The sequence below is a fragment of the Astyanax mexicanus genome, chromosome 8 (assembly GCF_023375975.1).
Source record: "Astyanax mexicanus isolate ESR-SI-001 chromosome 8, AstMex3_surface, whole genome shotgun sequence".
Classification (NCBI taxonomy): domain Eukaryota; kingdom Metazoa; phylum Chordata; class Actinopteri; order Characiformes; family Acestrorhamphidae; genus Astyanax; species Astyanax mexicanus.
In genome coordinates, this window is record NC_064415.1 from 34,216,538 (window position 1) to 34,231,564 (window position 15,027).

Here is a 15,027-nt window from a genome sequence, read left to right on the forward strand (position 1 = left end):
AAAAAGTTATTTACACCTTATTTAAAGACATTTAAGTAGAAATTCCTGAAAATAATAATAATGTGTGAATGCCTTCTATATTAATGCAATTTTATTTAGGTATGTCAACTTGTGGTAGTGTGGGCCTTGTGGTTTGGAGAAACCTTGTTAAATAGCAGGCAGTAGAGGGTAATGATGGAGTTATAGAGCAGATATGAGATCTCAGCTGGTTTAGTTTTATTTTCTGTACAAAAATAATAAACAATACACTTATTTACACTTTTGCTCAAATGTGGCTAGAAGAAGTGGTTAAAGTTACCACTAGCTAGTTAGAACAGTAAGACATATGCAGTCCATAACAAAGTCCCTCGAGCTCATCAGCTCGGTAAACAGATTAGAGCAGAACATCATCCAGCCTCTCACGTCTCTGACCCAACCCCAAAATGTCCCATTTACCCCTCCCCAGACTAAAACAAAGAGTTATATCCCTGAGTAAACCCGACCAGAACAAAATAAAACATATAATGCAATCAACTATTTCCATAACTGGTTAATTAGAAATTATACTCCTAGGACAGAAAAGGTAAGTATATAATTACAAGAGACATAATACAATATATTAATATTTCCTTCTTTTTTACAGGTCACCTGAAACCCTCCTGCACTAGCGATTTCCCCAAGCCCACTCAAGGCTACAAAGCTGGGTAGACTGTGCCTCATCCAACATTGCGTCAGGTGTCATATGTTTTGATACCTTTGTTTCAATAACTACAAATTAATAAAAAAAAAAACTTTGGTATGTTCTTTCTTATTTTTTTAATGCAATCTCTATCATTTAGATCAGGACTGGGTATCGGCAGATACTCAAAATCAAATGACTCGGACTCTGACGCAAAAACATGTGATCGGGACATCCCTAAAGCTGGTTACAAGAGTACAAAAGTCCAAAAGCATTGACCTCTGGGCTACCAGCCTCATCCCATATCGCTACCGACCTCTTCCAACAGCCTGCTGCGATGGTAACAAGGCCCTACTAGTCCATAAGCCCTCCCACCAAACGATTCCATGCCCCCCGCAGTGGAAAAGCAGCCTTCAGCCTAGTTTTGTATTTGAAAGTATCTAAACATATGGACAACTAAGCACTTCTGTAAGACTCTTTGAATCAGAGTTGTCAGTGTGTACGACTGCATGGGTTTTATTCATACCTTGCAGTACTGTGAAGTTTGTGATGAGCTGTGAGTGCTTGCTGTCCACAAGCTTCATCTCCTCCATGATGATGGACAGACTGCTGACCTCCTTGTCCAGACGGGCTGAGAGGTCATCTTGTTGGGATCTTACAGTGTTCCCCTCTGCCTGTGCTTCAGCCAGACTCCTGTTTAGACTCAACAGAAGATCCGAATGATGCCCCACTGTGTCTGAACAGCTCCGCAGATCACCAAGCTCTCCGTTAACTCCTCCCAGCATCCGCGTGGCATAGCTCACATTCCCCGTGACCATGTCTACCCCTGTTTCTGCAGCATCGAGGTGCTCCTCCATCTGATCGAAGCGAGCACTTATGCGTCTACCGTATTCCCTCTGCTGGTCCAGCAGCTCCCGAAGGTTCACTGCATTCACATCGCTGAGCGCGCTGACATTGAGAATTTGACTGGAGATGCTAAATAACTGAGAGCTCAGTTTGTCCAGGCTATCCGCGTTGCCCTTAGCTTGAGAAAAACTATTCAATCCATCATTTCGCAGGTTGCTAATCTTTTCTTTAAGCCAGTCTTCATTACCGCTGACCAGTTGCGTGTCCCGCTGTAGTGTCAGCGCGTCGCTGCGCATGCTCTGCACGGCCTCAGCTGCCACTTCCATCGTGCGCTGGAGTGCCCCCGTGACCGTGTCCTGGCGCATTTGGGTAAGGTTGAGGCCGTCAACACCAAACTGCAGCGAGCGCTGTGCGTTGATGTGAACCTGCAGTTCATGCTGAAGCCGTGCAGTGTTCTGCTGAAGAAGAGGCAAGCCAGCAGAAGCTGAGATGAGCGTAGCATTAGCCTTTCTCAAGGCACTTTTGTGAGCATCCATGTGCGAGCGCAGATAGTCTTGCAAGGAGCGCACATCCTGGGACGAAGATCTGAATTGCTGCAACGCCACAGCATTGCTGCTGACACGGTCCGAGACCGCAGCTAGTTTCTGGCGCAAAGCCGACAGTCCAGAGCGAAACATCTGCAGCTCGTTGGAAGTGTTCTTCAACTTTACACCAGATTCATCATCTGAAATGAGGCATGAATAGGAGGAAGATAAGAAAGTAGTGAGAGGGATACATTTATTATAAGGAAAGCTCCTAGATCAAAGCTTTTCCTGAAATAAGGAGGACAATACTTACCTAGCTTTTTTATGTCCAACTCCATTGATACGATTTTTCCCCCATAGTTCTGCATTCCCTCACCAGCATCATTCACTCTCTGAACAACTGAAAAAAACATACACAGTGTGAAAAAACATGAGTCAACAGATCAAATTAATTGATCACTTACATAACTGTGCACAGGCAAGTCATAATTACTGTAAACAGTGTCTTGCAGTTTCCAAAGTATTCAAAACTCTTTTGTGAAAAGTTTTTTTCACATTTTGTTACCTTACAACCACAAACTTCAATGTATTTCTTTGATGTTTTAAGTGATAGACCAACACAGTCCTGATTTAGGTCAGGACTTTGACTGGTGGGCATTATTTGATCTAATTCATTCCACTGTAGCTCTGGCTGTATATTTAGAGTCATTGGCTTGATTGAAACATCTTCCCAGTCTCGAAGTCTTTTACAGCCTCCAACATTTTTTTTTTTCAGGATTGCCCTGTATTTATCTCCATCCATTTTCCCATCAACTCTGACCAGCTTCTCTGTCCCTGCGGAAGAAATAATCTCCACAGCAGGATGCTTCCACCACCATGTTTCACAGTGGGGATGGTGTGTTCAGGGTGAAGAGCATTGTTACTTTTCCACTACACATAGTGCTTAGGCCAAAAAAATCAAGTTGGTCTCATCTGACCCTATATTTGCCGTGACAAACCGCAAACAGCACTTCTTATGTCTTTCTTTTAACATGTTTTTCTCTTGCCATTTTTGTGGAGTGCCCAATTTATAGTTATTCTGTTGACAGATTTTCCCACCTGAGCTGGATTTCTGCATCTTTTTCAGAGTGACAATGGGCCTCTTGGCTTCTTCTCTGATCAGTGCTTTCCTTGCTCAATCTGTCTGTTTGTCTGGCTACAATTCTCCATGCAAACATCCATATTTAATGAATGGGGCCCCATGCGCATTCCACAGATAAGTGCAGTTTTCTTTATCTTCCATGGGACAGGGCAAAAGTAATGGGACACAAAACTAGTGTTTTTGGCATGTTACTGTGCATATTCTGTTCTGCTCAGTTGTTTTTCAAGAAGGTTCACATAACTCAGAGATCAAAGCCACCAGCAACAAATTCTTCCCTCTGTTTGGCCATTTTTCCTTTGCTCAGGAGAGGGTGGGGGTTGTTTTCACACCCCCGCAGGCAACAGACCCCTTCATTTCCTCTGGAACGTTTCTGGGAATCTCACAAATCGGAATTACTGCATTTGAGAACAGGGGTCTTTCTGAAGAACACTTCCAAAAGTCTCTTAAAACATGCTATCTCCATCTCTTTATCACACACACACACTAGTGGACACTATCTAGGCACTAAATCTTTTGGAAATGGCTGGAACCATTACTAGAACCTTCCCAAAACATTGCCGTTTAGTACTTTTCCATAAGGAAACGAAGAGGAGCTGACGCATTTACAGGACTCAGCTCAATATCTCCTTAGATTACTAACATCTGCCATGTTCTTGTAGAACAACTCTAGGATGTAACTGTAAAGGGCATGTATTTAGGTGTAGAAACACACACACACACACACACACACACACAAACACAGTCATGGTAGTACGAGCTGCAGATACAGTCACTACAATACAAATAAACCCACTGCAGTATCCATGGTGTTCAAACAGCAATGAAAAGTCATTCTTGGCAGGAATAAGACCCCACACAAACTCGCAGCAAAATCCACACACACACTGACATGACCTCATTCACACTGGAACACACATTTGATATCCAATTAATATAAACAAACCAGTGGAGCAAGAACACACACACAGCGTGACATGAGCCAAGCAACTTGAGGTCACTGATGAAGTCATACCAGAGTTTAGATTTATAGCAGGGAATTGAACTCCCTGAAGTCTTAAGACTTATTATTCAGTATTATCTATGAAACTATAAACTCAAATCAGAAAAAGGAGAGACAGTATGGAAAATGCTCATTAAACATTCTTACATTTGCTTTGACCTTTATTTAATTGCCCCAAGATCCCAAGATATATAGTTTTGTCTGCTAAACATAATTTCTTTTTTGATATACATTCATTTCTGCACTTACTGCAATACATTCCAAAAAACCTAGGATGCTAAAGCTTTTGCAACTTTGTAACACTGTCTTTCCTTTTCAAACACTTAAAATATGTTTTAGGACGGAGTGTTTCAGGTTTTTTTTTTTCTTCAAACAGTCCAGGACCCATTTTTCCTGCATCCATTCCCTTGTAATGTGTGCAGCATGTGGTTTTGCATTGTCTTGTTAAAAAATGCATGGCCATCCCCGAATAGGAGATATTATCGTAAAGGCAGTACATGTAGCTATCTTAATAAACTTTCACGCATTATTGTCTCATCACAAAATTGTACTAACACTCATACCATGACAGACACTGGCTTTTGGATCATCCTTGGTCCAGAGCACATCCATGGTATCTATATTTCCCGAGAAACATATGGTATAAAAATTGGAATCACTACAACATACGTTTCCACTGTGTGACAGTCCATCTCAGATGCCTCTGAGCCCAGAGAAGCCGAATCCACTTATGGACATGGTTAAGAGGATTCTGTTTTGAACAGTTTTAACTTGCATTTGTGAATGTAACTTAGTATTGTAGTGCTAGCCCATGTGGTTCCATCAGCTGTGGTTTAATAATGTTTTTTGACGTGGTGTCGTCTGACGGGTTGAAGATCATGTGTGTTTAGCTTAGGCTTTGTGGAACATTGTTTAAAGCATTTTTTTTTTCCATTATTATGGACACACTCGAAATCCTCATGCACATTCTTTCTCCTCATATAATTAGTCACCTCTGTTTGAACCCACATCATTATTTAAAGTTTATTAGCCCTGATGTTCCGTATTCAAACTTGTTTTGCAATGTGTTGCCGGCCTAAAATGCAGGAATGGATGTACAGTACTCGTCAAAGTACTTTTCTCACTATTTAAAAACAGCACTGCACTGTGAATTAATACTAGTCATCCAAACTATGAAGAAGACCACATGGAAATATTTGGTAAATTGAAAAGTGTTAAACAAACAAACCAGAAGTCTTTAAAGTAGCACCTCTTCCTCCTCTTGACAGCTTTGCACATCTTGGTATTTTCTCAGCCAACTTTATGAATCACCTAGAACAACTTTCAGTTAACAGCTGTGCTAAAGAGTTAAAGCCCCACTAGGTAGGATTTCCTTGATTATTGAGCTTTTTAAAGAAGTAAAATTACAGCTTGAAACTTACTGCAGCGCTGCATTGAGGAGTAATAAGAGGAATAGCGGTCCTCTCTGCCTGTGCCGGAGCTCCTCTGAGCTCAAAGCAGACTCTGTAAGTTTTCAGAGGTGGGCGCGACCAATGCTTGTGAGAACTGCAACCTGCTTTCAGACCATTAGTTCTAATGAAACATTTATTACACTCTGCACGAGCACAAAATCTCAATCCTACCTAGTGGAGCTTTAACTACTTGAATTTCTTGCTCTCTTAATGCGTTAAAGATGATTAGTTGAGTTGGCAGACAGTAAAAGGTTTAAGAAATGTTCTAATCCATCATGTGATAAGAACTACTAAACTAATTACAGAAAAAATATTTTAAGAAATGAAGGTCAGTCAATCTGAATAATTTGAAAGTATCCTCAAATGCAAACACCATTAAAATCTTTTGATGAAACTTGCCCTCATCAAGACTGCCCCAGAAAAGGAAGATCAAAAGTTACCTATGTTGCACAGGAAAAGTACTTTAGAGTTACCAGCCTCAGAAACCTCAATTTAAAGCACCTCAGATAAGAGCACCTAAATGCTTCAGAAAGTATTTTGGTTTGTTCAACACATTAAAGTTACTACATGATTCCTTATGTGTTCCTTCATAGTGTGAATGACTTCAGTATTAATTTACAATGTAGGAAATTCACAAAATTAAATTAAGTTGATCAGACTAAACATGAAATATCTTGGTTTATACCGTCTGTAATCAAATATGAGTAAAAGTAATGAAAAAACACTGTGTTATCTTTTATTTTTCTTTACTATTTTTTTCTGATTTGTTAAATGTTAAGTATGTCATTATGAGAGTTATTACTGAAGTTTGGACTTAAGGAAAGTGTGTGTGTGTGTTACCTTTGTAACCTAGTACTGCAACAGCGATGGTAAGCAGAATGCAGAGAACATACAGCAGGCCAATAGCAGCCTTGAGGGCCCACTCACTCTTACACTTGGTGCACTGAGCTCCTTCCTGGATGCCTGCAAGCAGACAGAGATACATTTTTAAAATAAGAACAGAAACATTGCAGAAAAAATACAAGTGGAATATTGGAAGAATTTGCAGCAGTATGTGTTTTAAAAGTAAACTAACACACACAGTCCCATTAATGTGATGTGGTGCTGTATATATAGTACATCTCTATAGAATAAAACAACAATGTTAATTTTACTCAAACATATACCTATAAATAGCAAAATCAGAGAAACTGATTCAAAAACGTAAGTTGTCTCTTAATTTTTTCCAGAGCTGTATTTTGGGAGGGCGCTGATTAGAGGCTTTTCCACATTCCACAAGAAAGAATTGCAACATAAAGTAAATTCTCAACAGTGCCTAAAAGAGCTAAAATAACAATAACATTTTCTGGAAATGTGTGAGTGTGTCTTAGTGGTACAATGAATTACAATGAAGATTGGGTTGGAAAACAAACTGAGGGCTAGAAGTCAGCTCACTGTGTCCAATGGTGTGTGTGTGTGTGTCTGTGTGTTTGAGAGAGAGACAGAAAGAGAAAAACAGAGTCTTCCACTAAAAGCAAACAGAAGAGATCATGTACACACCACTGATTACATCACATGCACATAATTATGTTTTGTAATGAACAGGCTGTCTGTTCACTGCACATAAGAAAGGAAGAAAACTGGGAACATTCTGACTCAGCAAATATAGCTTAGGCCTGGACCAAACAGTTGGGCAGCCTGCATGGTCAGTACTTAGTAACAGGGAAATCATTTGGCAAATATCACAGCTTTCAAACTCTTTTGTAGCATCTAACAGTCTTTCAGTCCTTGTGTGGGAGATTTTCAGGTATTGTTCCTTACAGAAAGTGGCCTAGCTCTCTGAGAACCATGGGTTGTTTTTAGTGGTAGCAGTGTAAAACAGTGAGAGTTAGTTATGAGATTTATTCCATATTTAAGTATAAATAAACATAATCTACTTTCTGAATTCTGAACAGTAGTGATGTCATGTTTACATCACTTCATAAAACTGCTATTACAGAACAAGGCAATAGAAAAAGAGTACATTATATAAGTTTAATTTCGTAAACAAAACATTTTGCATGCACTGCAAGGCATTTGGCATAACAATTACATTGCACCTCTTAAGGTAGTCTCCTGTGGATTTGACTCTGGATTTAAGATCATTATTCTGTTGTAGAAACCATATTTTCTTTGCCATATTTTTGGATTTTTGGATTATAAGGCGCACTATGTGACACTAGTAAGAAACAGGGGTGTCGCCATGTTTTATTTATAACTTTGAAATTTGAGCTAGTATATCTAGTTATAACTTATAATACACCACACCAAGCAAAAGGCCAAGCTCAAGCCCATTAATTCCCGCAATTTTCTCAAGGTAACGCTCCTCTGCTTCTTTTTTAGCTTATCGCACGGTCCATTTGTTTTGATGGTGTGTCTCGCCACTGGATGGTGGTAAGGGGATAACTAAATTAAGTAAAGCTAAGCTATATAAACAAAACTTTAAAAATTCCCTTAAGTCAAACGAGTGCTGGATGTTAATCTATACAGCAATATTATCATTAGCAGGTAGCCACTAGCGCTAGCCATGGTTAGCGGCTAATGCCGCTCGACAGTGCTACACTGAGGAACCATGAGTGTTCCAGTAAGCCAGGGTGATATTATCTAGCGGTTCGTCCCACGTAGCTCGTGTTAATAGAGTAAACACGCAGGCTAGTGCGATTAGCGGCTAATGCTAATGCTGCTCCAGCTGTGCTAGTCGGGGTTAGCAGCAGACTACAGTCCAATATAGAGTGTAGGCAACGATGTAATGAAATGTTGCATGCTGGGTAGCACCCTCCATGTTTTAGGACACACAATCAAAACAAATGGACCGTGCGATAAGCTAAACAAAGAAGCAGAGGAGCGTTACCTTGAGAAAATTGCGGGAATTAATGGGCTTGAGCTTGGCCTTTAGCTTTAATTTATAAGTTATAACTAGCAAACCTAGCTTTAATTTATAAGTGATGGCTAGCTAACCTAGCTTTAATTTTTAAGTTATAAATAATTAGCCAGCATAGCTTTAATTTATAAGTTATGGCTAGCTAACCTAGCTTTAATTTATAAGTTATAAATAACTAGCCAACCTAGCTTTAATTTATAAGTTATGACTAGCTACAAAATTGAACCTTGCCGCCAGCCTGTTTCTGCTGAAGGAACCGTGTCCTAAAATCCCACAATGCACGCCGTTGTTCATGTCTGCTGATGTCACGATCCTATTCTCTATTACCATTCGCACCTAACCCTTAGCGGTAACTGCGGTTAGCAGCTAATGCCACCTGACAGCGCTACACTGAGGAAGCCTGAGTGTTCTGGTAAGCCAGGGCGATATTAGCTAGCAGTTCGTCCCATGTTGCTTGTTTTAACGCGGTAAACACAGTTAAACGCGTAGGCTAGCGCAGTTAGCGGCTAATGCTAATGCTGCTCCAGCAGTGCTAGTCAGGGTTAGCAGCAGACTACAGTCCGATATACTTACCTGGGGTTAGCAGCAGGCTTAAATACAGTACTATAGGCTGTAGTAATATGTAAATTATAGTATAACTACAGTACTATAGGCTGTAGAGAATTTCTATAGTATAAACTCAGTACTATAGACTGTAGAGGTTTATCATAGTATGAATACAGTATTATGGGCTGTAAGTTAAATATATTAATATATAAATACAGTATTATGGGTTGTAGGTTATTTATATTAATATATAAATACAGTATTATGGGCTGTAAATTATTTATATTAATATATAAATACAGTATTATGGGCTGTAAGTTATTTATATTAATATATAAATTCAGTATTGTGGGCTGTAAGTTATTTATATTAATATATAAATGCAGTATTGTGGGCTGTAAGTTATTTATATTAATATATAAATGCAGTATTATGGGCTGTAGGTTATTTATATTAATATATAAATAAAGCATTATGGGCTGTAGGTTATTTATACTATTATATAAATGCAGTATTATGGGCTGTAGGTTATTTATATTCAAATATAAATACAGTATTATGGGCTATAGGTTATATTATATATTAATATATAAATACAGTATTATGTGTAATATATATATATATATATATATATATATATATATATATATATATATATATATACAGTATTTTGTGGTGTAAATTATTTAGATTAATATATAAATACAGTATTATGGGCTGTACTAATGTATATTAGCATAAGACTCAGTGCAGTGAGCTCTGTATACGTTTAAATCGGCCCAACATTCTAAATTCTATTGTTTTGGCTTCAGGTTTCAAAACTAAACAGTCACACATTTACACGACTGATACAGACAGCTGTTTTCTACTGCTCTGCTTTCTGAAGCTGTAAACGTGTGAATTTCTGCAAACTTCTCGTCGAGAAATGGTAAATATATCTTCTGAAATGTTTTTCTTTGTAAATGTTTCAATATTTTCATTAATTGTACAGGATTTTTAAAGGCAGCTGTGAAATAGTGATGGTGTCTTACAACTGTAGATCATTTTATTGGGATATTTTTATTTGAATTGTATGTACATTTATGTGCCTAAAATTATGAAGAAGTGATAGGAGACAGTCAGATATGTCTTAGACTAATTAAATATTTAATTTGAGATAAAAAATAATAGCATTCTTTAGATAATCAATCATAATTTAATAACAAAAAATACCCTAGCTAAGTCCAAATAAAATCAAATATTTAAAAAACTAAAATATAGGATGTCCGATATTATTTGTAGATATGTATTATCATTATTCATCTTTAATTTACAATTAATACTATCTTTCCTGAGGACTAATAATTAAAGTAATCAGATTCATTATCAGATGCATTATTTAAATGTAGTAGGTTTTACTAGATTATGTGAGTGCAATTTTAAACAGGTAACCAGTAAATTGTATCATATTCTATTAATCTACTCTTATTTCCACTGTAATTTACAGTTTTCTGCAAATGTGTAGTCCAGAAATGTATTTTGTTTTATATATTTTTATTTACAATTATTATTTTTAATATAGTTTTAGTATCATAAGTTACATTTGCCAAACTTTATTTTTTAGGAGATCCTAAACTACTTAAATATATATTTTAATTTACAATATAAATATTAAAATTAAAGAGAGTTGTTGGATGTATTAATATAAATATATATTACAGTATTATGGGCTGTAAATTATTTATATTAATATATAAATACAACAGTATGGACTGTAGGTTATTTATATTAATATATAAATACAGATATTATGGGCTGTAGTTTATTTATAATAATATACAAATACAATATTATTGGCTGTAGGTTATTTATATAATTATATAAATACAGTATTATGTGCTGTAGGTTATTTATCTTGATATAAAAATGCAGTATTATACGCTGTAGGTTATTTATATTAATATATAAATGCAGTAATATGGGCTGTAAATTATTTATATTATTAAATAAATACAGTATTATGTGCTGTAAATTATTTATATTAATATATAAATACAGTATTATTGGCTGTAGGTTATTTATATTAATATAAAAATACAGTATTATGGGCTGTAAGTTATTTATATTAATATATAAATACAGTATTATGGGCTGTAGGTTATTTATATTAATATATAAATGCAGTATTATGGGCTGTAGATTAATTATATTAATATATAAATGCATTATTATGGGCTGTAGGTTATGGGAGTACAATTTTAAACAGGTAACCAGTAAATTGTTTCATATTCTACTAATCTGCTCTTTTTTCCACTGTAATTTACAGTTTTTTGCAAATGTGTGGTATTTTATTTTATATTTTTTAATTTGGAATTATTATTTTTTATATAGTTTTAGTATCATAAGTTACATTTGCCAAACTTTGTTTTTTAGGAGGTCCTAGACTACTTAAATATATATTTTAACTTAAGACATAAATACTCAAATGAAAGTGTCACGTTCTCATCTGTTCTGGCTCTCGTGCCGGGGGATCCGGGCAGCTCAGCGACTCTCGCGCCGGCAGATCGCAGCAGCTCAGCAGCTCTTGCGTCTGCGGATCCCGTCAGCTCAGCGGCTCTCGCCCCGGGAGATTCCGGCAGCTCAGCGGCTCTTGCGTCTGCGGATCCCGTCAGCTCAGCGGCTCTCGCGTCTGCGGATCCCTTCAGCTCAGCGGCTCTTGCGTTAGTGGATCCCGGCAGCTCAGCGGCTCCCGCATCGGCGGTTCCGTGCGCTGCGCACTTCCAGAAGGCACGCGCTTATGGACCATTTCCTAGTCCATTTGAACTACCCAGAACATTGGCCGGGCTGGCCCCACAAACTGCTAAAACTTTTGCCAGTCCTGGGCTTCCCTCCATGATGTCTGTTGTTTCCCATGTGTATCCCAGTGTTGGTTCCTGTTACTGTGTGCGTTCCTGTACCCCTGTGAAGTCATGTTACTCTATCCATTCCAGTCACCGTGTTTATATCCATTCCCGCTAATGTATTGGTCCCGGTTCCCATGTCCAGTCTCCTGTCCAGTCTTTTGTCCTGTCATTAGTCCAGTCTCTTGTTCTGTCCCCGGTCCTGTCCCTGTTCCTGCAACTAAAGGAAAGAAAGTTGTTTTTTGATTTTCTATGTTATTTTGGGGACATCCAATGCAGAAACGACATGTTTATCTTCTGAAATGTGTTTTGCGTGTACAAATACTAAATATATGTTAAATATATTTTAGTTTCAGGATTCTTCTTCACTTCAGCGCTCCTCTGTCGGTCACTACGGCCTCAGACGTACCCGTAAACCATCTGCAAAGCTGAAGGAGTCTATGGAGGTATCGTCTGCAGCTCCTCGCAGACCTCCCCGGTCTACGGCTGCAGATACGTCCGTACAGGAAGACCACTCTTACAGTTGCCTTTCCAGGACCACCGGAAAGTTCCGCATTCTGGATGAATTTCAGGAACGTGCGGCCGTCCTCCCTCCTTTTTTTCAGACCTTCTCCACCATCACACCAGAGATGCCTGACTTCCGTCCACCTCCTGAGGTCCCAGACTCTCCGTTGTGGGTCCATGGCCTCAGTGTGGAGGAGTTTCAGGGTGTTTATCACTCTGTGGTGGATCCTGTCATGGGATCTACATCTGGTAAGTTCTGCCTGCAGTTCGGCCGCGAGCTCAAGCAGCGTTTGAGGAGGGAGCTCCGCTGTCCCATCCTGACTGAGGAGGTCCAGCCTGACGGACGGGTCAAGATTACCGAGGCCTTCAGCTCACTCACTCCAGTCCGGTCCGCCCCTGACTTTGACCTGGACACGAGTGGAGAGCCTCTGCCTGGTCAGCAGCCCAAGAAGAAGCGTCGCCAGTGCTGAAACCATCCATCAGCCTTGATCCTGAACTGGCAATATGCCAGAGATGAAGCTGAAAAAGTCCAACATCAGCCTTCATCTTAAACTGGCAATTATGTCAGATTAATAGTTGGGTAGATAGCTGTATAGATGGGTACATATATAGGTAGGTAGATAGATATATAGAAAGATAGGTAGATGGGTTTTTAGATAAGAAGATGGATAGGTAGATGGGTAGACAGACGAGTAATACCTAGATGGGGAAATAGATAGAACAATAGATGAATGTGTAGGGAGATGGATATATGGGTAAGAAGGTAAATAGGTAGATAGACAAATGGGTCCATAGGTGGGTAGAAGGGTAAATAAATGGGTATGTAAATATGTTAGATATATAGATAGATGGAAAGATGAGTATGTATGATAAATAGAAAAATAAATGGAAAATGGTAGTCAGCTAGATGGGTAATAAATGGTACACACAGGGTAGATAAATGTTAAAACATAGATACGTCATTGATAGATAGATAAATGGGTAGATGGATACATGGGAGATAGATGGGTAGGTGGGAGATAGATGGTTGGTAGATAGATTGGTGGGAGATACATAGATAGGTAGATAGATGGGAGATAGATGGATAGGTGGGGGATACATAGATAGGTACATAGATGGTAGATAGATGGGTAGGTAGATAGATAGGTGGGAGATACATGGGTAGGTAGACAGATGGTAGATAGATGGGTAGGTAGATAGGTGGGAGATTCTTGGATAGGTAGATAGATGGGAGATAGATGGCTAGGTAGATAGATAGGTGGAAGATACATGAATAGTTAGGTAGATGGGTAGGTAGATAGATAGGTGGGAGATACATGGATAGGTAGATAGATGGGAGATAGATGGGTATGTAGATGGATAGGTGGAAGATAGATAGATAGGTAGATCGATGGGTAGGAACATAGATAGGTGGGAGATACATGAATGTATGAGAAATAGGTGGGTAGGTAGGTAGATAGATAGGTGGGAGAGACATGGATAGATGGGAGATAGGTGGGTAGGTAGGTAGGTAGGTAGATAGGTGGGAGATAGATGGATAGGTAGAGAGATGGTAGATAGGGGGAGATACATGGATAGATGGGAGATAGATGGATAGGTAGATAGATGGGTAGGTAGATAAATAGGTAGGAGATAGATGAAAAGTTAGATGGATTGGTAAATAGGTGGGAGATATATGGAGATATATGAGTAGGTATATGGGTAGAGAGTAATATAGATAAATGTATATATGGGTATACAGATGGGTAGGTAGGTAGGTAGATATATGAGTACAGGTGGGAGATAGATGGTAGGTAGATAGATAAATGGATAGGTAGATAGATGGGTGGATAGATAGATGGTAGATGGAAAGGTGTTAGGTATATAGAAAGGTGTAAGATAGATAGATAGGTTGGAGATAGATGGGTAGGTATAGGTGTGAGATAGATGGATAGATGGGAGTTAGATGGGTAGGTAGATAGATAAGTGGGAGATGGATAGATAGATGGGAGATAGATAGATAGGAGATAGATGGGAGAAAGATGGGAAGTTATATAGGTGTGTGCGTGTGAGTTTATCTCACAGGGCGTGGTGATGCGTCTAGTGCAGTAGTGCAGTACTGATTGGTAGCTGCATGCTTGCTGGTGTTCTGCTTGCTTGCTGGCCTCTCGGTTACAGTTTGCTGCCGCTGGCTGGCTCTTATGGTGAACGGGGAAGTAGCCTGGTGCATAAGTAAGTGTCCCCCAGCCAGTACACAGCCTCTCCCACGCCAAGACTCCTGCCAGGCCTCCTCGTGGCCGCACACGGTAACTGGGTGCTCTGAGCTCCAGGCTAACTGTGGCAGGGGATCTCGGAGCTGCAGTGGTCCCCAGAGGCTGTAGCCAACCACTGCCCCACTGCCTTGTGGGACTGAACATCTAAAATTGATGTTTAAGAAACATCATCTTTTAACTTCTTTTGAATGTCTGTTATTGATGTCATTCAAAGGAAATGTCTTTCAAATTTATAAGTTATGACTAGCTACAAAATCCTATTCTCTATTACCATTAGCAGCTAACCACTAGCACTAGCTGCGGTTAGCGGTTAATGCCACCTGACAG

At 39.0% G+C, this 15,027-nt stretch overlaps 2 protein-coding genes across 3 annotated transcripts in view; one reads left to right on the forward strand and one right to left on the reverse strand.

Moving 5' to 3' along the window:
* Positions 1 to 15,027, reverse strand: part of LOC103025606 (collectin-12) — a 42,498-nt gene that overhangs the window by 10,845 nt on the left and 16,626 nt on the right. The window contains exons 3-5 of the mRNA XM_007230329.4: positions 6,461 to 6,583; positions 2,342 to 2,428; positions 1,185 to 2,228 (exon numbers count right to left, since the gene is read on the reverse strand). Of these exons, the coding sequence (XP_007230391.3) occupies positions 1,185 to 2,228; positions 2,342 to 2,428; positions 6,461 to 6,583 (1,254 nt within the window). The remainder of the gene's footprint in view (positions 1 to 1,184; positions 2,229 to 2,341; positions 2,429 to 6,460; positions 6,584 to 15,027) is intronic.
* Positions 9,879 to 14,574, forward strand: LOC111194171 (uncharacterized protein C22orf31-like). Of its 2 annotated transcripts, XR_007440166.1 has the most exons (3): positions 9,879 to 9,993; positions 12,295 to 13,613; positions 13,668 to 14,574. XR_007440166.1 is itself a non-coding variant. In XM_022677651.2 (2 exons), exons 1-2 carry the CDS (start codon positions 9,991 to 9,993, stop codon positions 12,916 to 12,918), a joined length of 627 nt encoding a protein of 208 aa, XP_022533372.2. In that variant the 5' UTR covers positions 9,879 to 9,990; the 3' UTR covers positions 12,919 to 14,574. The 2 variants fall into 2 exon arrangements, 1 of the variants encoding a protein (XP_022533372.2); XM_022677651.2 differs by having other exon boundaries at positions 12,295 to 14,574.